A 26,356-nucleotide genomic window follows, 5' to 3' on the forward strand; every position below is an offset into this window, starting at 1 on the left:
CGCTCCCGCCGCCCATTGGCCGTTGCGCAGCAACCGTTCCGCCCCGCCCCCTCCGTCGCGCGTCTCTGACGTCATCTCGCCGCGCCGGAGCCCGCCGTGCTATGGCGGAGGTGAAGGTGAAGCCGGAGGTGCCCGATCCCATGGACATCGAGAGCAGGTGCTGGGGGTGCCTGCAGGCAGGCATGGAGGCTGCCGGGCGGGGGGTGCGTGTGTGGAGGCCACGAAGGACGTGTTTTGCGGGGCGGGGTGGCAGGCGTGGCGGGGCCTTGTCGTTCAAGGCCTGAGGGACGGTGTTAATCAGGAAATAAGTGCTGAAGGAGAGGGTTGTTGGGGGGGGGCACCGAGAGTTTCGTGCTGGGAGGTGTTTAGGGGGCAGTGGGGGTTGAATCAGGTCACTTTCGGCTGTTCCGGAGTGTTTCTGGTCTTGGAAAGAGAAATGATGCACAGGGATTTGGTGCCGGGCTCCCTTAAGAAGCAATTGATGGATGCTTTTCCCCTGCGTTGCTCTTGTCACTCTCTTCCATCCTGACTTCAGTGCTGTTTGGACTTGATTTTGGATGCAGCAGAACATGACTTTTAAAGTTGCTTCTCTCCTCCTGCAGGATCATCGAGCTGTGCCACCAGTTCCCCCATGGCATCACAGACCAGGTGATCCAGAATGACATGCCTCACATGGAAGCCCAGCAGAGAGCTGTGGCCATCAACAGGCTGCTCTCCATGGTAGGGACAGCCCACCTTCCTCATCTTCCTCAGCACATACATAACCACAAGGCCCATCAGTGATGGGGAATTAATTAGCTGTAGAGAAAAGAATGACTTTAGGCTATGCTGTCATATGTGAAGGTGTTCTCTGAACCCCTCACAAAATCCCAAGCTTGTGGATTGCTCTGATGGCACACAGGTCAAACCTGTTAGTTCTTGATAAGAACCAAGGCTGTAACTGTAGGAAAGGGTCAGCTGGCAGTGAAAGAGTGAACATTAATTAATGCTGGCATACACATACTCTTAGGCTTGTCTAATTTCTTTCCTCTTTAAAATGAGAAGTAAGGACTTTTCCTGGCCACGTGCATGCAGAGCAGAACAATCTCTTTGTGTGTGTGAGAGATGTCAGTAATTCACATCTAAGAGTCACTGCCCATCCAAGTTGGCAGCTTTCCAGTGATGGTCACTTAGTAAAAATGTAGAACTTTGCTACTGGAACTTGGAATTGTTCCAGAGCTCCACTGTGGTTTCTGGGTTGGTGTGCAAATGAGTGCTTTGATGGAAACAGAGCAAAGTATACAAGAACTTGATATCCCTTGTGCCATGTGAAAGTCAGGAGAAACAACAGGAATTGTGTAGATGTTGTGGGAAGGGTCAGGAACTGTTTGTTGTTTCTGATAGCTTATGATAAGTGGAAACTTGTCAGGGGAAAAGGCTGTTACTATTTCCAGTGGTTAGAAATGTTAGTTTTCATTTTTCTTTATTTAGTTGACATTAAATAAGGTTTTTATTTTAGAATTTCAGAATAGTCTTCTAAAACACCTTCTGGAACAAGCTGTTTGAAGGAAAGTAAATGCATTGTGCCCATCTCTCCTAGGGGCAACTGGACCTTCTGAGGAGCAGTGCAGGTCTCCTGTACAGAATCAAAGATTCCCAAAATGCGAGGTAAGCCTGTGTTTGCTGGGCAAATATATTTGGAACACAATTCTTGTTTGGCTTAAAACAAATCAAACTTCTTTCAAATTTTGGACCTTTCAAAAAATCCTGATGTCTGTCTTGTTTTACAGTAAAATGAAAGGCTCTGACAATCAAGAGAAGCTGGTTTACCAGATCATAGAGGATGCAGGCAACAAAGGTACTTTAAATTATAATTGTGAATGGTACTAACTGTGTTAACTCATGGGACCATTCCTGTCCAACATCATAAATGCTTGCCCAGACAACACAAACATAAAATCTAATACCCCCATATCTTCTTGTTTTTCTCCAATCCCTTCTGTCCATTCCTTCCCTTTTGCTGGGAGTGGCAGGCAAGCAACCCAAGCAGTGTTCTGATGTGACTTTTGGTTGGTATGTACAGAAACAAATGTTTTCTTCTATTTATTTCTGTTCACTTCTCTTTTTTTTAACAGGTATTTGGAGCAGGGACATTAGGTACAAAAGTAATCTGCCTTTAACAGAGATCAACAAGATACTGAAAAACTTGGAAAGCAAGAAACTAATTAAAGCAGTTAAATCTGTGGCAGTGAGTATTTTGTGACTTTTTTTTAAGCAATTTCAAACATCTGCTGCATGCTTTGTATGCTTTTAGCAGGGGCCTGGGGGCAGAGAAATCTCATTTTGCCTCAAGCTTTCTCTTTGACTGTGCACCAGTGTTTGACTCTCTGCCTTTAGTGTGCAGGTTTGAGGTGCAGCAGATATTGGGTCCACAGGTCAGCTTCTCTGCTGTCTGTCTTCAGTTATCTGGTTCACACTGGGTCTGGTAAAGCAGGTGGAGCTAGAGAAGTTGGACATAGAAAAGCAGTAGCTTTTTTCATGTTCATATGAAAGATGCTGGCTTCATCAAGTCTTACAACGCTATTGTTATAAAATGATTAGGAATCAAAATGGGTTGATGTTCTCTTTATCTCTGTGGTACCTGAGGGTCAAACAGGTTGAGGATAGCTCAAGTCCTTAGGTGTTGGAGTAATAAAACCTCTTCTGCAGATTATTTGCTTAAATGATCCTTCATCAGGAAGGCTCTCAGGTGTTGAGAGCTGAACATTTCCCTCCAACAGGCATCCAAGAAGAAGGTCTATATGCTGTACAACCTGCAGCCCGACCGCTCCGTCACTGGAGGGGCCTGGTACAGTGACCAGGACTTCGAGTCTGAGTTTGTGGAGGTGTTAAATCAACAGTGTTTTAAGTTTCTTCAGAGTAAGGTGAGTGCCAAAATCACCTGCTGTTTATTTTGTAAACAGATGCCAGACAAGGCTTAGGTTTCCATAGGTGTTGGCCCTTATTGCAGCTAGATTGGCAAATCTGTCCTGGACTATTACTTTTGTCACAGTAAGTGGGATGGTGTTGTATTGAAATGATGGATGTTTTTACACCCTGGACAAGGAGGGGAGCCTTTTACCTCTGAGGTCCAATGACAAACTGTCCTAGATGACACAAAATTGTCTATTCCTTATCTATTGTATGCCAACCTGCCCCAGAGTATTACTGTCCCTAGGACCCAGCAACCTGGGAAAGAGGAACTTGTGTGTTCTATCCTGGAAGCAGGGGCAGTGTAGGATATCTTTAAAAACGGGAAACAGACATGAGGGGAGTGTTTTTGTTCTCCCTGGGCACCTGAGGAGGTTGCCTGGGGCAGGTCTCCAGTGGAGAAGCTGCATTTTGCAATCCAGACCTGCTCCAGAGGGAATTTTGCAATACCATTTCCTGCTGCTGCTCGGGACAGCCCAGGAGGAGACAGACGTCTCTCCACTTGTTGAGGAGGGGGTGGACCTGCAACTTGCCAGGAAGTTTTTTCCAGCTTGTTTGGCAGCATTGGAGCCTTTTGGCCAAAAATTGTTTGTCCAGGTTTTGTTTTGACCCTGTACCCCTCTGATTGTTGTTTGTGGAAGTTCTGGAACTGCAGAGGCTGTTACCTTTTATTTGATATTTTCTCCCTTCTATCTTCTCCCATTTTGTGTCTATTGGTGAAAGGAGATTGGTTTAAATTCAAGCAGAGGTAAATAATTTTGGAGTCTCCACCTGTATAATTGTCTTAGAAACTGAGACACAAACCAGGCAGCAAAGAGCACAGGACAAAAAAATCTAGGAAAAGTCACTGTGGATTCTGCAGAGCACCTCATTTCTGAGAGGTTGGAAGGCAGCAGTCAGTCAGGTAGCTCTGACTAGAAAACAATTTCCCCTAGTCTGAATTATCCCTGGCTCATTAAATATGTCTGCAGGTTGTAGCATTTGTCTATTCCATTACAATATATTTTTAACTGGCTCTAGGTACAACAGAAACTTTCTTTTTGTCAACAAAATGTCAAATGTTTGCATTCCTTCATATTAATCTGAATTATAGTGTAAATTTAATATCATTTATTATAAAATTATATTTGATTGTGCATTGGATTGTCTCACATACACCAGTTTTAAGAATATGGTTTTAAATGCTAAATATGTCCCAGAAATGGAAAACAGGTTTTGTTTCTGAGCCTGCCTGAAACTGAGCCACGAAGGAGGCTCTTGGCAGTCAGTGCTGACTGTAACTAACCTTTGCTTTTTCTCAGGCAGAGGCAGCTCGAGACAGCAAACAGAACCCCATGATACAGAGGAACAGCTCGTTTGCCTCATCCCACGAGGTGTGGAAATACATCTGTGAACTGGGCATCAGTAAGGTCAGAACAGATTCATCTCACTACTGTTCAAATTGTCAGTGCATGATTAGCTGTAGGAGCTGAGTACTGCAAACTTGCTGAAGGTCTCGTAAGTGTCTTAGTACCCTACAGCTTGTGTAGTGGAAGTGAGCTTTGTGGCTTCTTTGCTTTTGGGGAGGGTCATTGATAGTGCCTGGCATTCCAGGATAGCTTGTGGATGTGGGTTTTCAAAAGTGTGTAAAAGAATTAGTATTCACATCCTTGTTAACTGTCTCAGCTGGTTTAGATTCCATAATTTCTCTTAAATTTACATATGCACTTCAAGGAATTTTAGGGGAGGGAAAAAAAGAAGGGGAAAAATACCCCACCATTACTGGTCACCATCAACAGGTATATCTTTAGCAGCTTTTTCTTCTTTCACAATTGTTTTCCTGCAAAACTGGAACTGTATTGTGCTGGGATGATGGAGACATCTCAGGTGCATAGGGAAGTTCTTTTTGGTAAGACCAAGCCTAGTGCAAATCAAAAGTGCTCAGGAAGTAGGAGGCATTAGTATTTGTTTGCTTTCTTTTTGCATCTGCACAACTCCATAAAATTGCCAGTGAGACTGGTAGAAGTCTAGGTTAGAACTCTGTGGATTTGTTACTCATGGTGTTTGCTCATTTCTTCCTTGCAGGACTCACTGGCACACATCTTTCCTAACATCCATTTCACAAACTCTTTCTTAGGTAGAGTTGTCAATGGAAGACATTGAGACCATTTTGAATACTCTGATCTACGATGGCAAAGTGGAGATGACCATTATTGCTGCCAAGGAGGGGACAGTGGGCAGTGTGGATGGGCAGATGAGGCTGTACAGAGCTGTTAGTCCTCTCATCCAGCCCACTGGATTGGTCAGGACACCCTGTGGACTGTGCCCTGTGAGTAACTAAGTCTGTGGATCATTAGTGGTGCAGCTCTTGAGCACAGGTTTGCAATGGCCACATGGCTCATGGCAAGTTCTGCCCACGAGTCAGCCTCGGGGCTAAGCCAACTGTGCTTAAAAGCTGCCTGTGATGCCCTAGCTGTGGTGTAAGAGGTTCTGTAGTTGGTCTAAATACCTGCTCTGCCAGGTGTTCCCCACTTCCAGCCTGTCTCTTTACTGGACTGTATGTGAAAGGATGCTGTCAAGTGCAGTCTGTTCTAAATTATATTCTGGTCCCAGGTTTGCCTGTGTTTTTACCAAGCTAAATTATTTCTGTCTGGCTTTTGGTCTCCTCCCTGGACTATGAACTGGTTTGTAGGTAAAAGTTGCCAGCATGTCCCTTTGTGGTGGGATCTGTTTTCTGTTCTCCCTCAGAGCTGCCACAAGACTTTCTAGGTTTTGGCCTCTGTTAGACTAATGCTGATCTACTCAGAAAGAAGCAGAAAACATGGGAGCATGTTACACACATGTTACAGCTGGAAGTAATTACTCTGCTGACACAGAGCTTTCTTTTGCAGGTTTTTGATGATTGTCACGAAGGTGGTGAGATTTCTCCATCAAACTGTATTTATATGACAGAGTGGTTGGAGTTCTAAAGTGAAAGAAAACTGTAAACTGGATTCATCCTTCACAGCCAAAGTGACAAAGCAGCTTGCTTTTTTTAAAAGCGGAGTTCTAAATCTGTAAGCAACTTCAGGACATGGAGTGACAAACTAGCCGTGATCCAGCTGTGTGAACTATTCTGGGAGTGGACTGGAAGTGGAGTCAGTGCTGAAGATGAAGGCTGAAGTGGAAATGTAAATCCATTCTTGAACCAAAATTGGAGGTGGCAACTAAGGTGGTTAACATTAAAACAGATTTCTAAGCAACAGTTCAAAATAAAGTTCAAACAAGGTTGAGACATTTTAGTCTTAACATTTATCAGTCCCTCACAGCTGATCAGAAAAACTTGCTAACAAGTGTCAAGAATAAGATCCAAATTTTGCTTTCAGATTTAATGCTACTGATGGATGCCTAAGTTCTAAAAAAGACACTTTTTAGACACAAGAGTGTCTAAAAGACACTTTTCTCCCATGATAGCTTCATTCTAATTGAAGACTATGAATCTGATGTGGGAAAGATTCTGATTTTGTCAAACAGACACTGAATATTTAAACACTTACTGGTTCTTTATTATCTTTCTTACCTGCTAATTTATCATTAAACCTCTGATTTTTCTTATGTACATCAGTGCTTCATTTCCTGTATTGCTGCCTGGTGATGCATTTATTCCTTCATCATCAAATTTGTGGTGGTGTGTTCTACAGCTGCATCACATAAATAGATATCTCCACTGAAATTTTGAGTAGAGGTGTTCTGGGAAAGATGTCTTTTCCACAAGAGAAAGGGTTCCTCTGGCCTGATGCTACAGAGAAAATTTTTATGGATTCCAGCATCCAGAGTAGCAGAAGGCTGGAATGACACACTAGAGGCAGGGTGGGGTGCACAGACAGTCTGGCCCCTGTACCACTGTGCTGCTTGTGGCTTCAGCTGGCTCTGGCCAAGCTGGATCTCTCCACAATTACTCAGTATCTTCACAATGGTCTGCCAGCACTGGGGAACAATTAGGGCATCAAGTACAATACAAGGCTTGTTGCATCTGCTCTATTTTCAATTGTGCCTGGCTGAAAATAGGCCCTCTGGGCACTGTGTTGGGAGAGTGGTGGGAAAGCACCTCTGTGGATGAGTTAGCAGCATCCTGGGTAAACTGACTGGGTTAACATAGATTTTGGAACAGTTTACCTCATAAGGGTAAGAGACTTTACATCAGCATTTCCAGTAATGTCCAGGAGTTTGCACTTTCTAAAAGCAGTCTGGATCACATATGAAAATGTTCAAATCTTGCTTGGTTTCCATTTCCCTTCTAATAGTGTGGATGGAGGACAGAGGCTAGTGGGGGGTAAGTGCTGTATAAAGAATAAAAAGAAACCCCCATGGTTCCTGTCCCATGCAGGGGAAGGGTATGGGTGCAGAGGCAAAGGTTCCTTGTGTGAGAGCAGTTAGGTGTGTACTGGAACAAACTGTGAGCACTGATAAGTTGGCAAATCCATGGAAGGACTTTGATTGTCCCATCGAGGTGAGCACCCCCAGCAGCTCTCCTTTTGCTGCAGTGTTGTCCCCAGGTGAGAGGGATGCATATCTCTACAGACAGGCAGAAGAACTTACATAAGAGATGTAGGGGTGAAATGATTTGGGCTTTGTTCTTCCTCTGCCCCCTTTAACCACTCAGCACAGAGAAGACAAGGGGAAAATGCTGTTCTCTTCCCTGGAGGGAGCCTTGGATCAGACATCCTTTATTCCACCCAAGGTAATTTCATTGATAGGTGGGGCTGGGGTTGCTTTTTTCTTCCTTTCTTCAAAGGGGACCTGACACAATGGGGTCCTGAGTCCTGCTGCTGCAGAGATAACACGATGTTTGTGCTCCACTGCAGCTAGAAGATAACTTCCTGGGAAACAACAGGACTTTATCATGCAGGTATGTCACTTTATGCTCCATCATCACATTCACTGGCAAGAAAAAAAGGAGAAAGCTTCTCCTCATTGAAGAGCTTTGGGAAGTAGATAGATAGTTTATTAAGCTCTTTCAATTTTAGCATTGGGTTTATCTGGCTTAGATGACCTTTGTGGTATCTGAATTTGTTTAATGTTGAAGCTGTAACAAGACTTCTCAGGTTTGGGAAAAAGTGCATATAAGGGAAAAGTAATTTAAATTTTGTTTCTTACATATAGGAATCTGTCTGATCTATTTCTATATGAATCTGAGAAATTATCTTTCTATCACTCTGGTTCTTCTTGAACCTGGCTGATTTATCAGCCTGACATTCTTATCTGAAAAGGGAGTAAATTCTAAAAGGTAGCATTAATAGTGTCCTGAGTTTTGTTAATATTCTCCCTGGTGAAGCTGTCCTTATTCCAAACTGATATGAAATGTAATGTTCTGAGGAAGCTACTATACTTGCTCCAGTACTCAATGTGAAAATACTTCTGTGTAGAAAGCTGAATTATCCCTTAAACCATGTATGACAAATTCTAAGCATGATCTGCTCATTTATATTTTTGCAGGCCTCATATAAGAGGTCAGAGTTCAGCTGCTGCAGGACCATGAGATCCCTTCTGAGCTGCAGAATTCATCCTTGTTTTCATGAGCCCTGATCCTGCTGTCAACCCATGAGCCTCTTTTGAGTGCTTGCCTCACTAGTAGTAGCTAACTGTCCACAGTGAGTTGGAGGGTGGGCACACCCAGATGCCATTTTCCCACAGAATTGAGTGCAAAATTGTTTTTTGATTCCCAGAGAAACATTGGCTATGGTAGCTGGCTGCATTGTGAACTGACAGTGTACAGCTGGCTAGTATTGCCTGGCATGTGTGTAGCCTTTACACTCCAAAGTTTAAAACATTAGTATGAATGGCAAGCTTTGATGAAAACATTTACCCCGTGGCTGAGTGGCTGTTTATTTTTTTCCTGGGTTTGGTTGGTTGGTCGGTCGTTTTTTTTACTTTATTTATTTTTATTTTGATGGTAAATGGTCCTTTGGAAGTATGGTGGGCAATTGTTATTCCTCTGTTATTCCGATGTTAGAGCACCATCTCCTGTCTCTTTCTGGGATGGCTTCCCTAGGGCTCCAATAGGGAAAATGCTCGGTCTTAAGCCACACTGATTTCTTTTTTGCCTCCACATGCAGAGCAGATTTTAAGAAGAAACTGTAGGGCTGGGACTTTCTGTCATTTCAGCTGTGAGAAATACATAGCTAGGCCCTCCTCAGCCATGCTGAGCCCAGCTTAGTTTGCAGCCTGGAGGAGACTAAAAGGTATCATGACAAGCTCCATGGATGGTGCCCAAGTTCCTGTTGAAAATGTTCACTTCCAACATGAGAAAGTTTGTCATTGCACTTTACTCACTCTGTGGAAAATCATCTGGGGAATGGGGAGGACAGGAACCAGAGCTCAAAGCTCTCTTCTCTTTCAGCTGTTAAACACAAAACCAAGTTTGGGCTTGTGTAGGCAGCCTGTGGTGATTTCCTTTCTCCCACTTTTTGAGCAAGCTTGTGATTCTTTCAGGAAATGCTTTTGGGAAAGCTTTTACTTGGGTTATTTGGCTCACAGGTACAGAGCTTTAAGATTGTGCTTCTCTTCCAAACTGCTTTGGTTTAACCCAGCAGACAGGTAAACACCACACAGGTGTTCCCTTCCTTCCTCCCCAGTGGGATGGGGGAGATAATTGTAAAAAAAAGGAAAGCTTGTAGATTTGGATAAAGGCAGTTTAACAGGGCAGAAAAGGGAAAATAATGGTAAGAGATTATATAAATCAAGTGATGAACAATACAGTTGCTCCTCCTCTGCTGACTGTTGCCCATGAGTGCCAGAGCAGTGAGCTGGAAACCAGCAGCCAGATCTCCCCAGTTTTATTAAATGTTTAGCATGACACCATATAATAAGGAATAAGGAATATCCCTTGAGCCACTTGGGATCAGTTGTCCTGCCTTTGTCTCCTTCCAAATACTTGTGCACCCCCATCTTCCTGGCTGGCAGGGCAGCATGAGAATCTGAAAAGTCCTTGACTTAGCATAATAACTGCTCAGTAAGAACTAAATTATCAGGGTGTTAACAACATCTTCCTAATTCTAAATCAAAAATACAGCACTAAACCAGCTCCAAGGGAGGAAAATTAACTCTGAAATTTGAAAGCAGGACACAAACTCGCAATAGTTGCACAATATTTTAGTTAATCTAATGTTTGCAGGGGGGTGCACTATGGCCTTGAAGCCCTGGGTCCTGGTAAGGCTCTTTGCTGTTGAGATGTGGCAACAGGAGGAAGATGTAAACAAACAAGCAACTTCAGAAAAGCAGATTTGCTTTGCCTCCTTCTTGGAGAGCCAGTCCAGGGTCTGAGAATGTTAATAATAGTAGTAATTTGAATTTTACACAATTTACCATACACACATCAATACTATGCTTCTACTTTTTTATTTCCACTGTATTAGGGATATCAGGAAGCTGGGAAGGCAAAACTAATGGTCACCTCAGACAGCATTTCATTTTGTTTTGTCTTGGACCTGGAACTGTACTCTGCACATTCCAAACACCAATTTCTGTTGCATTTAAAAGAAACAATACAGGGGAAAAAAAACCCCAGAGCTGGACAGTGCATGGATGAGTAGGCTTGATCACAGGGCAATAATTTCCTTTAAGCAGCAGTGGAGTGGTGCCCACAGGGAAGCCTAGAGGATATTTGTAAACTGATCACTACATGAAAGTAGGGCAAACACCCAAACTATTAGAAGCAGATGGATTTATTTCACTGTAATGCCTTTGCACCTTGAATATGTGTGAAAGTCTGCAGGATTTGGGAATGGATTTGCATCCATGCATTCAGATAGGACAAATATCACTTGCACAGCATCACACAAAGCTGCAGGGGAAGATATCTGTCTTGGGCTCACTAGGAAAAGGCCTTGGAGGAGAGTCTGGGAAGCAACACAAGATGGAAGCAATGAAAGAGGGAATTTTTGCCTAATTTCAAGGCAAATTCCTGGGGCAAGTCAGGTGTGCCAAACCTGTATCCACAGGCTCCCTGAAAATTGTGTCCATCCCTGGACCTCTCCAGAGGGTCTGGGCACTGCAGGGGTGTCCCTAATGGGCTGGGGTACAGATTTCCTGGCAGAATGATGAACCACTGTGGCCTCAAGCAGATGTGGGGATAAAGCTCGGTCAGGGAACAGAGTAGGAGGGAAATCCGATGGATTGTCCCTGCCTTGCTCGGGGCTGGATGGCCTCATGACTTTGCCCAGCGTGTGTCGCTGAGCCAGCGTGCCCAGGGACAGAACCCTTGGCCCGAGAGGGGAGCCGGGAACTGAAACAAAGCTGAAACTGTGTGAGGCTCGCAGTTTGTTTCGTTAAAAAGAGTTTCTGTGTTATTAGTGGAGTGTTACTCATAACCTCTACCCTGGAAGTTCTAGGTTCCCTGCTGAACACGACAGCGCGCTCCCAAGCAGCCGAGCCCCTTGAGGGCAGAACTGCTTCCCTCATGCCGTGCCAGGGTAGGAACGCGGCACCGCACCTCACATTTAACAGGGACGCCCCGTCCGTCGCCATTCCGACGTGGAACCTGCTGCCCTCAACCAAGAAGGGATCGCTACCGCCCCGCCATGCTTGGTAGGGGCACGCCGCTCCCCTCCTTCTGAAAGGCGGCGTGGCGTGCCCTTAGCCAAGATGGCGGCGGCGGCGGCACACCCGCCCCGCCCCCGCTGAGGCTCCGCCGCCATCTTGGCTGCGGGCAGCGCGGACCGCTGAGGTGGCCTTGCCGGGCGCGCGGGGCGTGCCGGGAGGGAGCGGCGCGAGCGGCGCGGGCAGGTGGGAGCGGCGGGGCTCCGAGGGGATGGGAGTGGGAATGGGAATGCGGGTCTGTGTCGCTGGAGGGGAGGTGGTGTGAGGCGGTCAGTGACGGCCCCTGTGAGGGGGAAGGGGTCGGGGGCGTCCCCTACAGGAGGGTGTGGGAGGCGTCCCTGAAGGGGTGTTGAGCGTGGTCAGTGGTGTTCCCTGGTGCGGTGCTTTCCTGGGGGTCAGCAGTGCCCCACAGAGCGGCACGGGCTCGGCGGCGTTCGCTTTGGCCGGCTGGGGATCGGCAGTGTCGCCCAGGGCAGGGCTGGGGTCACTGTCCCTTGTGGAGGGTCAGCAGTGCCGCCTGCAGCAGTGCCGCCTGCAGCAGTGCAGCGGGTCGGTGCTGTGCCCTATGGCCGTGCTGGGGATCGGTGGTCTGGGGGGCAGAGGTGGCGCCTATGGCTGCTCGGGGGATGGGGAGTGTCCCCTATAGCCATGCCAAGCTCAGCAGCTGGGTGATGACAGCTGTCCTCCCGCTGCCCTGACCCCAAAGTAGAGCTACAGCCCATGGCAAACCCAGCATGGCAGACGTGCAGTCGTGCCTCTGCCTGGGGCAGGGAAGTGGTGCTGGGCTGCAGCTGGAGAAACATGGAATAAATTTGCCCTGTGGCTCTATTGCATACCTGAGATGTCAAATGTTTGTATTGCTGTTCTGATGTGCAGGATCTTTTACAGGCAGACTCAGCTCTGACTTTCACCTTGAGAGACCAGTTTGTGGTGGGGATGTGTTGCAAACCCTTCTGTTTGTCCATCCAGTGGGGGAGGTGGAAACATGGGGCAATTCTCCCTAAGCTTGATTTACATCCTTAATAGCAAGGAAGAGGAGAATGTCAGTTACACCAACACCTCCCCTCCTCTGAAGGGAGGTGTTGCTTCTGATTTCTCATGTGTGTGGCCCTCCTGAATATCCCACCTGCACTGAGGACCAGGAGCAGGGTAATCTTGGAGCATCTGCAGCTGAAGGTGAACCTCTGAGTTTCCTTGTCTGGAGCAGGTTGTGGAGTTGCTGCTTTTGGCTCTGTGAGTTAATGCTAGTGCTGTGTGGTGTTTGTAGTCTGGATTTGACATGTAAGTTTTTTGGTAGGCTTGTCCTTGCCTTTCTCAGAGAAATCAAAAGTAATGATGGCCTGGAAGCTCTTGTTTGTGTCTTATTTTGAAAAGTTTAGTAAGGAAACACAGAGAATGACTCCTCTGTTGTGATGGTGATATTCCTCCTTGATGTTTTCTGATGTCTTCTGGACTCTCAGTTCCTTCTTTACTGGCAGTAGAACAATGATGCTATGCAGAGTGGGTGTCCAAAAGACCTTTTTTGACATTTTGTCATGTACTCCTTTCCCGTTGTAAGCAGGTCAGACTGGCAGCTTGGTGACGTTTGTGATTGTTTTGGCCTCAGGCTTGGCCTCCTTTTCTCCCTGCAATGTTTCAGCTGGAGGCTCCAGGATGTGTTGCAAATCTGGCCTCTTTTCCTTTACTGGCCCAGTAAGGCAGGATTGCCTGAGGCCAGCATGAGGCTGATTGGATTTTGAGATGTTAAATGTGAATCATAAGTAAAAAACAAACCTCTTGCATTCTGACTTTGATGGTCAGCTTCCCTAGTTTATTTGTTGGATTTGGTGGTGTTTTAATTGGCTGTAATGTTGATGAGAGCACTGGACAGAAGAGATTAATGGAGCCACATGATTCATTTGATAATGGGATTAATTCGGTGTACTGTGTTGTCTTTGTCCTGCAGTCTCTTGTGCCCCCACCTGTAGTTGATCTGCTGAGCTCCTTTGTGGGTCTGTTGTCCAAATGGCTGCTGCCTGAACATGCCTTCTTCTGTCCTTCCAGAGCTTTTGCAGGGCCATGGCGACGTACCTGGAGTTCATCCAGCAGAATGAGGAGCGTGACGGAGTGCGCTTCAGCTGGAACGTGTGGCCCTCCAGCAGGCTGGAGGCCACAAGGATGGTTGTGCCCCTGGCCTGTCTCCTGACCCCGCTGAAGGAGCGTCTGGACCTGCCCCCTGTGCAGTATGAACCAGTGCTTTGCAGCAGGCCCACCTGCAAAGCTGTGCTCAACCCACTCTGGTAGGAATTGCTCGGCTGGGGATGATGGAAGAGGCTGGATAGTGCCTAATTTTCATCTAAACTTCACTACTTCCTTATTCCCCTTTTTCTCTGCCCAATGCCTGGCAGCCTGTTTCATTTAGATGTGGTGGGCTTGTTAAAATCCATACATCAACATGCCTGTTACTAGAACTGGCAAGAGCAGAGGGGACAGGAGGGTCTCTGGGGAGGCTCTTAAGGCAGAGAGTCCTCTCACCATCCCAGAGAATTTTGTGGGAATGAGGAAACTCATAATAAACAAAGATTCCCATTATAATGATATTGTGCTCTGGACTGTGGTCACTTGTTTTCCTGTTTCCTACACATCCTGCTGCTTGTAGGTCAGTTCCAGTATAAGCATAATGAAATAGTTTTAGAGGAATATCTCAGTCCCAAAATCATGTGATGATCATGCATACTCAGAGCATGGTGTTGGGCTGAGAAGAAGCAGGGAATGCCAGTAAGAGGAAGTGAAATGAGATCAAAGCCATGGAATGAGAACGTGGCGAGGCATCCTGCACTAGCAGGATGTAGTACTGGGCTGAGGAGAGTAAACTCTGTGGGACAGGGAATAACCTGTTCTGTGTTTGCACAAGATCTGGGTGGATGGTTCCTGCTGCTCTGGGACTGGAGCACTTGTGTGCTACAGCTGCACAAACAATAAGACAATGACAAGAGCCTAAGTGCATTGAAAGAGTTATTAGGCCCAAGTCTGTCTCTGCCAGGGGCTGAGCTTCAGAGATTTGTCAGTGATCTTTCATGCTGACAAGCCTGGAAATGGCAGGGCTGGATTAGCTAATGAACTTCCTGGTAATAGAACAAGAGTCTGAGTTCCTGAAACACTTGCTGTTCAAGGTGGAGTGTCTGTTTCTTCCTCAGTGCTGTGAACCAGCATGGATTAATGAATTTATTGTGAAGTTGTGCTGTAAAATTGTTCCTGAAGTCACACTAATACCTCATTTTTCCATTGCAGCCAAGTTGACTATCGGGCCAAGCTTTGGGCTTGTAACTTCTGTTTCCAGAGAAACCAGGTAAGTTGGGAAAAGTACTTCCACCTTTTCAGTGAATACTGAATGGCCTTCCCTGGACATTAAACATAAATTTTGTTTCTCTAGATCCCTTCCCTTGGCCCTCTTCTCTTGCTGAGCCCAGGCCATAGTACAGTCTGCTTCACCTGACATCTTGTCAGTTATTTTACTGGCATGCAGAGCATAGTAAGGCAGTAAAAATGCTCTTTTGTTCCATGTGTCCCAGTGTGGTTTTTTGCATTTGATATTTACTATTCCTGCAGAATTCATTTGAGTAGACTTTTGCCATCAGAAACTATGGCTGAAAGAATTTCAACTAATACATTGTTGTTGCTGTAGCCTTACCTTTTATTTACACTGGATTGAGCAGCTGTCCATCCTGCTGGCCACTTGTCTGTGCTTAGGAAAATCACTTTGGGTTTCTTGTCCTGAATTAATCAGGTTGATGCAGTGGCAGTAAAAAAAAGGTTGAATAACCACATCATCAGCAGGGCAGGCTGTGTGCTGCAGAGGAGAGCCCTACATTTTTGTCCTGCAACTTCCTTGTCCTAATTTTTTGTTCTCTTTTTCAGTTCCCCCCAGCATATGCGGGCATTTCTGAAGTCAATCAGCCAGCAGAACTTATGCCTCAGTTTTCAACAATTGAATATATAGTGCAGGTAAATAAACGACAGGCGAGTTTGAAGCTCTCAGAGTTGTCTTGGTTGTGACAAATGATATATGTGTAAAATTTTCTTAGGATAATGCAAATAAATGCCATGTCTGCAAGGTGCTTAAGGAGGGGCTCATTTTATTTGCTGGCTGGAATCTTTATACAATGTTGTTTCTTCCCACATCAGCGAGGCCCACAGACGCCGTTGATCTTCCTGTATGTTGTGGACACGTGTTTGGAAGAGGAGGATTTGCAGGCCCTGAAGGAGTCCCTGCAGATGTCCCTGAGCCTGCTGCCTCCCGATGCCCTGGTGGGGCTCATCACTTTCGGCAGGATGGTCCAGGTTCATGAGCTGAGCTGTGAAGGGATTTCCAAGAGCTATGTGTTCCGGGGCACCAAGGACCTGGCAGCCAAGCAAATACAGGTGTGCTCTGCCATCCCTGGCTGTTCTGCCATCCCTCAGACCAGGGGCTTGTACCTCTCAGCTCTGTTGGACTCTCAAGCACTGGGCTCTCTGGGAGAAAGGAGGGCTTAGTGCTCTCAGCTGTGAGCCTGTTGCCCTCCCAGTATTTGTCCTGTCTTTTTGCCTTTGTAAATTTCTTGGAAGCTTGTTCAAGATTGAGTTTGTGTATCTCACATAATGGACCCATGATCCATTCCTAATGGCAGTGCAAAGATGAATAATTTTACAGATTTAAGTATGTTTAATGCTGCAGTATTGCAGGCCTTAGGGTACATTAAATAATGATATAAACTATGTGTGTAGTGTTTGAATAGTATATCTCCTCTGCCTCCTCTTTACTGTTCTTAGGATATGCTTGGGCTTTCAAGACCAGCTGTCCCTATGCAACAGGGAAGACCTCTTCAAACTCCAGAGCAGCCTGTTATTTCCAGCAGGTAAGCTTCAGCACAACACACAGCAGGGCAGACATTTTGTTCCCCTTTATGCGTGTAGGTCATGCTTCTAACCATGGGTTTCCTGAGAGGGGAAAGAAGATTTAAATGGTGTTGTAATTTACCTCCATTGAACACAGTTTTCTCTTTCTCAGTTTCTCTTTTTCAGTGGGAGCTCTCATGCCTTTCAGCAAACTCACCTTTGAATGTCTTTCCTGTTCTTTATGTGACTTTGCCTTCTTGTCAGTTATTGATGTCTTGCTTTGATCAAATTTTTTATTTTGCACAGGCTTGTTATCATCGAAAGTTTGGATGTAAGAAGACAACCTGCTGCGTGTCTCTTTATTTTGATTACTGTTTCAGTGCAATTTATGTGTGCCAGGAACAAAGAGGCATGTTTTTTCTTCTCTGAACTTAGAAGTAGTAAAACACTGTATTTGAATTTTTGCAGGTTCCTACAGCCAGTGCATAAAATTGACATGAATTTAACAGATCTGCTTGGAGAGCTGCAAAGGGACCCATGGCCAGTGACTCAGGGAAAGAGACCCTTACGTTCTACTGGAGTGGCTCTTTCAATTGCAGTTGGCTTATTGGAGGTACTTCTAATGCTGTTGTTTGAGATGAGCAGGTCAAAGTGAGCACATGGCCATGCTTGCTGAGATGAGTGCAGGTGTCAGTGCAGCTGGGTTACAGTGGGGTGCAGAGGTGCAGTTTGTCTCTACTGGCATTTGAGCTGTGCATACCAGCTGATGTAGAGTGGGCTGGAAGGTTCCATTTAAATTGTAAAATTTGCAGTTGTTTAAAGGTCTCTGATTCTTGTGTGTGTTGCCACACAAGAGGTGATATTATGCACTGGATTTATCTGAATATAATCTAACATATAAGTAAAGAGAACAGAAACTGTCTGCTTCCTGTTTTGAAGACATGAAGCTTGGCATGGTTTGAGTTTAAACTTTATCTGAGTGCTGTGGCTGTCAGGAATTGTATCACTATCGAGGTTGCCTCTAGCAGGGACAGGTAGAAGCTCGTGCAGACCCTTCTGTAAAGAAAGCATCGTTGTCATTTAATCAGTTTCCTTTTTTTTTCTTCCCACCTGCCCTCTAAGTCTTTGTTTTTATTTTAGGGCACTTTTCCAAACACAGGGGCCAGGATTATGCTGTTCACAGGAGGGCCACCAACACAAGGGCCAGGCATGGTGGTAGGAGATGAACTGAAAACACCCATCCGTTCCTGGCATGACATAGAGAAGGATAATGCAAGGTTCATGAAGAAGGCCACCAAAGTAGGTACTAGGGCTTGATGGGTGTGTTTAAAAGCTGAAACTGAATGTTGTGTTGGAACACTACATTCTGGGTTTTGTGGTTGTCCTTGAAATAATCTGAGTCTTTGTGTATGCTAAATTATGAGGACGGTTAAGGGAAGGGTAAAAAAAAGCTTCCTCCTAGTTCTCCATCATGGTCTTGTGCCTTCTCAGAGTAAAGTATTTCAGTGTTGTTTCTTAGCTGGTGGTGGGTGGAGAGTTTGTTCATCCTCATCATTGCATCCCCTTTTGGAAAGAAGAAAATCTCTCAAGAACTGGTTATTTCCAGAAAGCCTCCTTTGTGTTCTTGACATAAAAAACCACCATTAAAATAGTAAAAATGTCAGATATGAAATGTGCCTGTCATCTTAGAGAAAGCAGAATGACACCTGTTCTCTTAACTATCATCTGGGTATCTTTGAGTTCCCACCATGTCATCACAGACTAGATGATCCCATGTCATTTATGCACTCTTTTTATTTGAGACAATAAACTCAGGCTCATCCAAATGCATCCCTCATCCTAGAAGGGAGCAGTGTGCTGCAGCCAACATCTCTTTAGTTACCACAGCACTGGTGATTGCCCCATCTGTACTGTGTGCTGGCCTGAGGTGCGGAGCAGCAGAAATCAGACATTGCACTCCTAACCCCTGTGTGTGTGTTCCCAGCACTATGAGACTCTGGCCAACCGTTCTGCAGCCAATGGGCACTGCATCGACATCTACGCCTGTGCCCTGGACCAGACGGGGCTGCTGGAGATGAAATGCTGTGCAAACCTCACTGGGTATGTTCACAGCAGGCCAGCAAACAGCTGGCATCTGCTTTTTGGTTTTTTTTTTTTTGGAGGGGGGAGAATGGTTCTGAAAACAGTTAAGTGTGCTGTCAGGGCAGAAGGGTTTTTATTGTTCTGTTCTAAACTGTGGTTTGAATTTGCCAGGAATTATATGGCAAGCCTCACCTGATCTCAGTCCACATTTCTGGAGTCTCAAAGCAGCATGTGAATTAGCACTGCTGTTAGAAAACTCAATGGTGGGTAGAAGCTTTCCTTGTGTGGGACAGATTTTCTCTGCTTAACAGCTCGCTTATGCTTTCTCTAGGGATTCTTGACTTCCCTGGGCCCAGTTTTAAGTGGCATGTCTTAAGGGGTAGATGTCTGTGTTCCATACTGCTGGAAATTGTCTCTGTGAGGAAGGCTGTGTGTTAGCCCAGGCCTTTTGGAGACTTGGCATGTGTTACTGCAAGTGCAAGGTGTTTATAAATAACCCCTCAGTGCTCAGCAGGAGAAGAGACACTGTGTGACCCTGTGGATGTGTTACTGAGCTGAATCTGGTCAGGCCTGGGTTTGCCAGGGCACTTAGGGGAAGCCCAGCACCTTCCTTGTGCTGCAGCCACCCCTGGTGTGGTGTGGGTGGTTCCAGCCCTGCTCAGGGAAAGCAGGCCGAGCAAAGAGCTTTCCAGGGTTGAAACACAAATTTTTTGAAGGCTGAAGCAATGGGAAGAAGTAGAGTTGAGAGAGCAAACTGACAAAGGTGGTGCACTAACCTGTGTGGCTTCGTAGGAGGCACCCATGAATCTGCACTCCCTGGTGTGAATCCTGCCTATGCAAAGGCATGCTCTAAAGCAGTAACTGCATGTGTTTGCATGTGTCAGAGGTTCAGGGATGTATCCTTTGTACTTCTAGTTCCCAATTGCTTCAGTTCCCTTGTTTTTTTCTTTCCCAGAGGACACATGGTGATGGGAGACTCCTTCAACACTTCTCTCTTCAAGCAGACCTTCCAGCGGGTATTTAGCAAAGGCTACAATGGGGAATTTCGGATGGCTTTTGGTGCAAATCTGGATGTGAAGGTGAGAGATGAGTTTGATTGGATCACACTAATGAGGAAACACAAGTGCTGGTGATTAAAAAGTCAGTTTAAGTCTCTAGGATGTTTGAGGTGTAGGAATCTCTGCATGTTTGAGGTCAGATGTAGTGCTTCTTTGTGAGAAGCACTGTACTGGAGGGATTTTTATTTGGAAGCTTAGTAATTTTCTGTTTGTTTTTTTTTTTTTGTTGTTGTTTGGGTTTTTGTTTTGGTTGGTTGGTTTGTTTTTGTTTTATTTTAAAGCAGCCTCTCCTCACTCAACAAGGAACATTTCATACTGTTCCATCAAATATGGAACAGTATGAATATAAATATATAAATATGTCTTTATTATTAAAATGTGGCTCTGTAGATTCTCTTACCTTCACTAATTGTAGCAGTGGATGGTCTGGGAAAATACTACGAGCAACTCATTTAGACTCTGTGTATTCTGTTTGACTGGCATCATGAAAAAAAAAAAATAATTTTTTTTTACCTTGTTCAAGACCTCCAGGGAGCTGAAAATTGCAGGAGCCATTGGACCATGTATATCCCTGAATGCTAAAGGACCATGTGTCTCTGAAAATGTAAGTTCATGACATGGAAAAGTCTTTAATAAAAAAATAAATATAAAATGTGAAGTTTCTGTCCAGACCTACAGTTGAACTAGAATGTCAGAGTTTTCCAGGAAACATTCCTAGGAAATTACAGCCTTTCCTGGACTAAATTCTCACTTCCTAAGGCTTTCTTTTTACTGTATGGCCTTCAGTAACAATTCACACCCACAAGATAAGGAATCTAGAAGGCCTGCTATTATTTGTACCTCTGATCAGAATTTAACATTTAATAGCTTGCCTTGCCTGCTGCTGGAGGAAAATTGCTGCTTTCTTTTTGATTCTGTGCAGGAACTTGGAATTGGAGGGACATCTCAATGGAAAATCTGTAGTCTGGATCCCAGTACAACTCTGGCCATTTACTTTGAAGTGGTAAATCAGGTCAGTCCTGGCTTCTCCTTTTTTTTTCTTTTTTTTAAATCATCTTTTTTAACTCATCAAACTACTTTGATACAGGTCCAGAAAATGCAATGGCACCCCCTGTGTTGCAGGTGGATGGTTCAAAGCAGCCAAGTGTTTTGTGATGAGGAAATAATTTCAGAAATGTTTTGCATGTGTCATTTTCTTTTATGTGCTGTGGGGGCTTGTTACAGCTGGGAAGAGTTATGGAAAAGCCATCATGTTTTGAAGGCTGATCTTGTTTCATTTGCAGCACAATGCACCCATCCCTCAGGGAGGCAGAGGGGCAGTACAGTTTGTCACTCAGTATCAACACTCCAGCACCCAGAGACGCATTCGTGTCACCACCATAGCCAGAAAGTGAGTACCCTGTGCCAGTGCTCTGGCAGAGTGGCAGCAACTTCAGCTCCAGTCTGTGCTGGGATTCCTGGCTTTTTGTTGCATGCATTGGCACACATGGATGCACGTGGCACTAACCCTTTGCTAACCCTGCAGCTGGGCAGATGCACAGACTCAGCTCCAGCACATTGAGGCTGCGTTTGACCAGGAGGCAGCTGCCGTGCTCATGGCCCGGCTGGGAGTGTACAGGGCTGAGTCTGAGGAGGGACCTGACGTTCTGCGTTGGCTGGACAGGCAGCTCATCAGGCTGGTAAGCCCAACACACTGAGCTTGGGGGCATTCTTCATTTCAGTAAAAATGGAAGAGACAACAGCAATCTTTTTCCAGATTGACTTTGTTTGTGCTTTGATCGTGGTTACATGGCTGTAGCATGGAATAACTCAGAACCCAGTGTGACTGGCAAATTTAGGATAGGATAGGTGAACATCCAGTCATGCTGAAAGGGTTAAACCTGAAATTGAAGAAGGGATAGTGAAACACAGAATAATGCAGGTGGGATGGTCACTGGTTCAACCCTCCTGCTTAAAGTAGGACCAACTTTGAAGTTAGAGCAGCTTGCTCCAAGTCTCGTTCAGCTGTGTTTTGAACATCTCCAAAGATGGAATTTCTTATGCTTCACAGCCTGTTCCAAGACTGATCACAGTCACTGTTTTGTTTTGGTTTATTTTTCTCTCCCTGCCTCTATCTCTCAATCAGAATTTCCATTTCCCCAGTTACCAGACAGCAGATTGACTCCCTGATCCCACGCTTCACCAGGCTGAAAAAACCCAGCTTCTTCAGCTTCATTTTCTTCATAAGATGCTCCAAACCCTGACTAACTTGGTGGCCTCTGCCATACCAAATTCAGTATATCCATGTCTATCTTGCACTGGAGAGCCTGAAGCTGGACACAGCATTCAGATGTGGGCCAAGTGCAGGATAGTAGTCTGAATTAATTCTGCAACCTCCTACTGTCTCTTGCTTTGAATTCCACAAGCCCAAATTGTCTAAATCAGTGTTGGTCTTGTCCAAGCACCCATGTGGGGTTGGTACTAACACAGCATGGCACATCAGACCCTAAAAAACCAGGGCCAGTCAAATAGAGATTGGAGCACAAGCACAGACATGGGCAAGCTGTGTGCTGAAAGGACTGTGGGATCATTTGGCGTTTAATTTCTAAAACCACTGATACTTATTTTCAGTGAAATGGTGCAATACTGGTCTGATGCTGTTCTGCAAGAAGTGTTACATAGTGTACAGAACAGTTTAGGTGTAATAGCCCTGACTTAATGGAAAAAAGGGTAGTGCTGTACAGGCACCATTTCTTTCATTCTTGGATAATTTCAAATCTAGACTTTATTTATATATATATATATATATATCAAAATAGATTGAATCCTCATTCTCATTCCAGTAAGGCAGAGAAATCACTGACTTAAAGAAAAATAGCCTGTAAATGCTGTAGTACTTGTTCTTGTCAGGTTTATGCCTTGATTGTTTAAAAATTAACAGAAGAACACCTGTAGAAAAAGAGATGTAAATTCTGTTAAAAAAGAAGAAAAAAAATAGAAAACAGAGAGATAACCAAAGTATCCATTTTGCTTCCAACAGTGTCAGAAATTTGGACAATACAACAAAGATGATCCCAACTCCTTTCGACTGTCAGAATCATTTTCTTTGTATCCTCAGGTAAGAATGTTACTTCCCACAGCCATGGGAACAGTGTGCAGGGGTGAGTGGGAATGATGATGAAACATCTTGTACTATTGATCAGATTCAGGAGGGGAGGAACAGGTGCTTTTTTAATTTAATGGACTGGTCGTGTAGCTCAGTGCTGCAAGAGACTGATAGGTGAAGAAGTCTGAGGAGTTATTAAGGGGGATAGACTTATTTGCTGTTCAAAAATACTAAACTTGAATCCAGAAGTTTTGGCAATTTTGGCTGACATTTCTTGTCTCACTCCTCCTTCTGGTGCAGTTCATCTTCCACCTGCGACGCTCCCCATTCCTGCAGGTCTTCAATAACAGTCCAGATGAATCTTCCTATTACCGGCACCACTTTGCCAGGCAGGATCTGACCCAGTCCCTCATTATGATCCAGCCCATCCTTTATGCTTATTCTTTCCATGGGCCTCCTGAGGTGAGTCTGTTTTCTAGGAAGAGGTGAATCAACCCAAAATAATGAGTATTCAGTAGGAGTAACACTATTTCAGCCAAAAGACCCCTATTTTTTTATTTAAAAAAAAATTATGAAATGACAAGATACTTTTGTTCAAGATTGTATCAAATTACACTTGGCTGGGCATAGAAATTGCTCTCTGACATCCTGAGATCTGAGGGCTTAGGGGTGCCTGACTTTGTTTTTTATTTTCCCCAGCCAGTGCTTTTGGACAGCAGCAGCATTCTTCCTGACAGAATCCTGCTGATGGATACTTTCTTCCAGATAGTTATCTACCTTGGTGAGGTATGGTGAAACATGTTCTCTTTCTCTGTTTGTGCTCCTTTTCTCCTGCCACGCATGCAGACAGCTATGCTAGTGATATAAAATATTAACAAACTAATTTCCTGCAAAGCCCACACAGCATAATCACCATGTTATATACATGCTGCCTGTTGGAATACAATTCCAGCCCACTGTCAGAGTCAAAATAATACTAGAATCACGAAGGATATGTTCTGCACCCAGTCGCAGCTCTTGTGTGAACTTGGCCATGAAGGCGGTCCCTTCATGTCAGGAAAAGGCCAGAGAAACTGAAATGAAGCATGGCAGAGTTACAAGATGATACATTTTTTAACAGAGTTGCAGGTATTTTCAGATAAGTGACAGACTTTGCTTGGAGGGTTTTCATACTTAAGTATGTGGCTCTTGAAGAAATCAGATAGGCTGTTTTCCAGTTTTTGCTTTTAAATACTGGATGTTTTTGGAAGCTGCTGCTATATTCCTTCCCTCATGACTGAGGGAAGTGCTAAGATACTGGCCTTTTCTAAAAATCTTCTGGAGTTACCTTAAAGAGTTTCTCTCTTTTGCTGCAGAGCAAAATAATTGGCAACTGAGTGAAATTCAGACAAGGGAAGTAGCTGAGTGACTGACCTATGTCTGTATAGAGGAGTTGTTCATACAAGTGGTACATGCAATGGATACCTTGAAAATACTGTAAGGTCAAGTCAGATTCCAAATGTCAGTGATTTATAAATGCTTAATTTCTGTGTTGGCACAGGCTGAAGCATATTGAAGATTTTCAACAAATTGCTCTGGCATGAATTGCTGCCAGCTTTTTTGTTGGCTGCCTGTGCTTCAGTTTGGGGACAGAAAGTAATGTTGTAACCACAGTAGTGAAGGTGTTAGCCCCCTACACATGTAGCATTGTTGTAACCAGAGCAGGGAAGGTATTTGTTTGCCCCCTACGCAGAAACACATGTAGCATTCTGCTGCCTTGAGACATGCAGGGTAGAACAGGGAGGCTCCTAGGCAGCTCTGCTCCTTTTTAACTTCCTCCCTGTCCCATCAATAGACTATTGCACAGTGGCAGAAAGCTGGATACCAAGACATGCCTGAATATGAAAACTTTAAGCACCTCCTGCAAGCCCCACTGGATGATGCCCAGGAAATCTTGCAGACCAGATTCCCAATGCCACGTTACATCCACACTGAGCATGGGGGCAGTCAGGTAAGGAAGTTTTTGGAGGAACTCTTTCTGTTGTTGCCTAGAGCAAATGGCTCATTCTGCTTTTCTGAAAGGATGGTTCTAGTAGTCAAACACAGTTTAGCTCTTCAAAATAGAACTTGCATATTTTCTTACCAGCTTTTACGACAGCTCTGTCTTTTAATAAGTTGATCACTTGCTGGATATGCTTATGAAATCTGAGGGTGGAAAAAAAATGGAAAAGCCAACTGGGAATAAAAAAAAAGATTTTATTCCCCAGTAAAAAGGTGGGAAATAAATGATTCAGGTATGTGCCTATAGTTAGCTTGGTAGGTCAGTAACGCTGAATGATTGACCATCTGTTTTCTTCATTCTTAAACACTGAATGAGGATATAAAATAGTTCTTATTTTCGCTCTTCCTGGAGTTGCAGTGTGCTGTGCTTGTTTGTAGCAGTGAAGAGGCAGGAACTGATGGACCAAACCAAAGATATGGTGTTGATTTTTGATGTGACCCTGTTACACTTGTCTTGCACTAAGCCCTTTTCAGAAGAGCCAATGTGGTATGGGGAGAAGAATAGTGCTGGTGTTTCCTGTGCCATAGATTCCTGTCCCATGGAATCAGAACTGCCATGCCAGGCAAGCACAGCCTGCTAAAGCATGGCACTCATTGCCCCTGGGAGACAAATTGTCTGTGGAACAGGGATTTCTGGACTTGAAACCTGCTTAAGTTAAATTAGTACCTTGCAAAAGTAGAGAAACATAGCTGGTCATGCATCTAAGGTGAGATGAAGCCTGACAGGTCTTGTTGTACCAAACTCCTCCTCTTTTGTCTTTATAGGCCCGGTTCCTCTTGTCTAAAGTGAATCCTTCTCAAACCCACAATAACCTCTATGCCTGGGGCCAGGTAAGCAATGGAAGAGCTGTTCATGTTTGGGAATGCAGTTAAATAGACATGGACATGTTTGTGTGTGCAGTAGCTATCCTGTCTCACCGAGTGGCCACAAACAGTGTTACATTTGTCTTTGGTTCCTTGTCATGGTTGTTAAGATAAACAGCACTGGTGGGCAGCATTGGATGATCAGAATGGGGTTTTCAAGCTTGGATGTCATACATTTCCAGTATTCTGGAAAAAGCAACTAGCATATGGATACATATAGATCTAATTTAGCTGAGAATACTAGACTTTTATGTCCTCTTTGCTTACCTCGTTTGTTTAGAGCTTTGGACAGCAAAATTCCTAGTGCTTTAGGAAGAAGAGATTCCCCTGCAGCAATTCAGCTTGTACAAGAGGATAATGTCAGCGCTGTTGCCAAAGAGTAGCATCTGTCTTTTGCAGGAGAAAAAGGTGGTTGTTATAGCAGGCAATTGGTTCAGAGTGCTGACAGTTGATTTGCTTTCACTTTGTCCCCTGTGTTAGCAACAGTATAGGCTCATTATCTCTTTATCTTTTCTGCAGGAATCAGGAGCTCCAATCCTGACAGATGATGTGAGTCTCCAGGTATTCATGGACCACCTCAAAAAGCTGGCAGTTTCAAGTGCATCATGACTTTTCGAACTGAGCAGCAGGAGCAGACAATTTACATGGATTGTGTTGATGACAGGAGTGGAGCAATTTACTTACATTTCCTTTTCTCTCTTTTAAACTAGGAATTTTAACTGTTACACGAAATAAACATTCAGGGAGAGTTTTTTACTTCTCCCTTCTAATTTATTTGTATTCCTGTTTGTCAATATTCTGCTTACTCGGCATTTTCCACACATCATAATTAGAGTTGAAAGGTGTTTCAGGCAACAGGGATTTGGAC

At 44.6% G+C, this 26,356-nt stretch overlaps 2 protein-coding genes and 1 long non-coding RNA gene across 6 annotated transcripts; 2 read left to right on the plus strand and 1 right to left on the minus strand.

Moving 5' to 3' along the window:
• Positions 1-75: 75 nt before the first annotated feature.
• On the plus strand, positions 76-6,528 carry POLR3F (RNA polymerase III subunit F). 3 transcript variants are annotated; one of them, XM_015623532.2, is made up of 9 exons: positions 76-157; positions 603-720; positions 1,580-1,647; positions 1,770-1,837; positions 2,115-2,227; positions 2,760-2,903; positions 4,251-4,358; positions 5,066-5,257; positions 5,820-6,528. In XM_015623532.2, the coding sequence occupies exons 1-9, from the start codon at positions 102-104 to the stop codon at positions 5,895-5,897; spliced, it is 945 nt and encodes a 314-aa protein (XP_015479018.1). In that variant the 5' UTR covers positions 76-101; the 3' UTR covers positions 5,898-6,528. The 3 variants fall into 3 exon arrangements, with proteins under 3 accessions (XP_015479018.1, XP_033369139.1, XP_033369138.1); XM_033513247.1 differs by lacking the exon at positions 76-157 and adding an exon at positions 181-203; XM_033513248.1 differs by lacking the exon at positions 2,760-2,903.
• A 5,066-nt stretch (positions 6,529-11,594) lies between these two features.
• Positions 11,595-26,262, plus strand: SEC23B (SEC23 homolog B, COPII coat complex component). 2 transcript variants are annotated; one of them, XM_015623049.2, is made up of 20 exons: positions 11,595-11,691; positions 13,549-13,784; positions 14,776-14,833; positions 15,403-15,489; positions 15,670-15,906; positions 16,294-16,379; positions 16,828-16,972; positions 17,500-17,658; positions 18,344-18,459; positions 19,397-19,520; positions 20,023-20,103; positions 20,422-20,511; positions 20,783-20,889; positions 21,025-21,178; positions 22,519-22,596; positions 22,885-23,046; positions 23,284-23,370; positions 24,419-24,574; positions 25,390-25,455; positions 26,008-26,262. In XM_015623049.2, the coding sequence occupies exons 2-20, from the start codon at positions 13,564-13,566 to the stop codon at positions 26,095-26,097; spliced, it is 2,304 nt and encodes a 767-aa protein (XP_015478535.1). In that variant the 5' UTR covers positions 11,595-11,691; positions 13,549-13,563; the 3' UTR covers positions 26,098-26,262. The 2 variants fall into 2 exon arrangements, with proteins under 2 accessions (XP_015478535.1, XP_015478534.1); XM_015623048.3 differs by lacking the exon at positions 11,595-11,691 and adding an exon at positions 12,127-12,738.
• On the minus strand, positions 22,246-26,010 carry LOC117244152. Its single transcript, XR_004496685.1, has 2 exons — positions 25,756-26,010; positions 22,246-23,059 (listed from the first exon to the last, which is right to left on the minus strand). It is a non-coding gene; the product is annotated as an uncharacterized LOC117244152 (long non-coding RNA).
• Positions 26,263-26,356: the final 94 nt, after the last annotated feature.

This window comes from Parus major, chromosome 3 (genome assembly GCF_001522545.3).
Source record: "Parus major isolate Abel chromosome 3, Parus_major1.1, whole genome shotgun sequence".
Lineage (NCBI taxonomy): Eukaryota > Metazoa > Chordata > Aves > Passeriformes > Paridae > Parus > Parus major.

Bases quoted from the DNA above. Each gene is read 5' to 3' on its own strand.
- SEC23B (XM_015623049.2), top strand. From the start codon at position 13,564: ATGGCGACGTACCTGGAGTTCATCCAGCAGAATGAGGAGCGTGACGGA. The intron at 19,521-20,022 runs GTGAGAGATGAG...ACCTTGTTCAAG, and splicing joins GTGCAAATCTGGATGTGAAG to ACCTCCAGGGAGCTGAAAAT. The intron at 20,104-20,421 runs GTAAGTTCATGA...GATTCTGTGCAG, and splicing joins GACCATGTGTCTCTGAAAAT to GAACTTGGAATTGGAGGGAC.
- POLR3F (XM_015623532.2), top strand. From the start codon at position 102: ATGGCGGAGGTGAAGGTGAAGCCGGAGGTGCCCGATCCCATGGACATC. The intron at 2,228-2,759 runs GTGAGTATTTTG...TCCCTCCAACAG, and splicing joins AAGCAGTTAAATCTGTGGCA to GCATCCAAGAAGAAGGTCTA. The intron at 2,904-4,250 runs GTGAGTGCCAAA...GCTTTTTCTCAG, and splicing joins TTAAGTTTCTTCAGAGTAAG to GCAGAGGCAGCTCGAGACAG.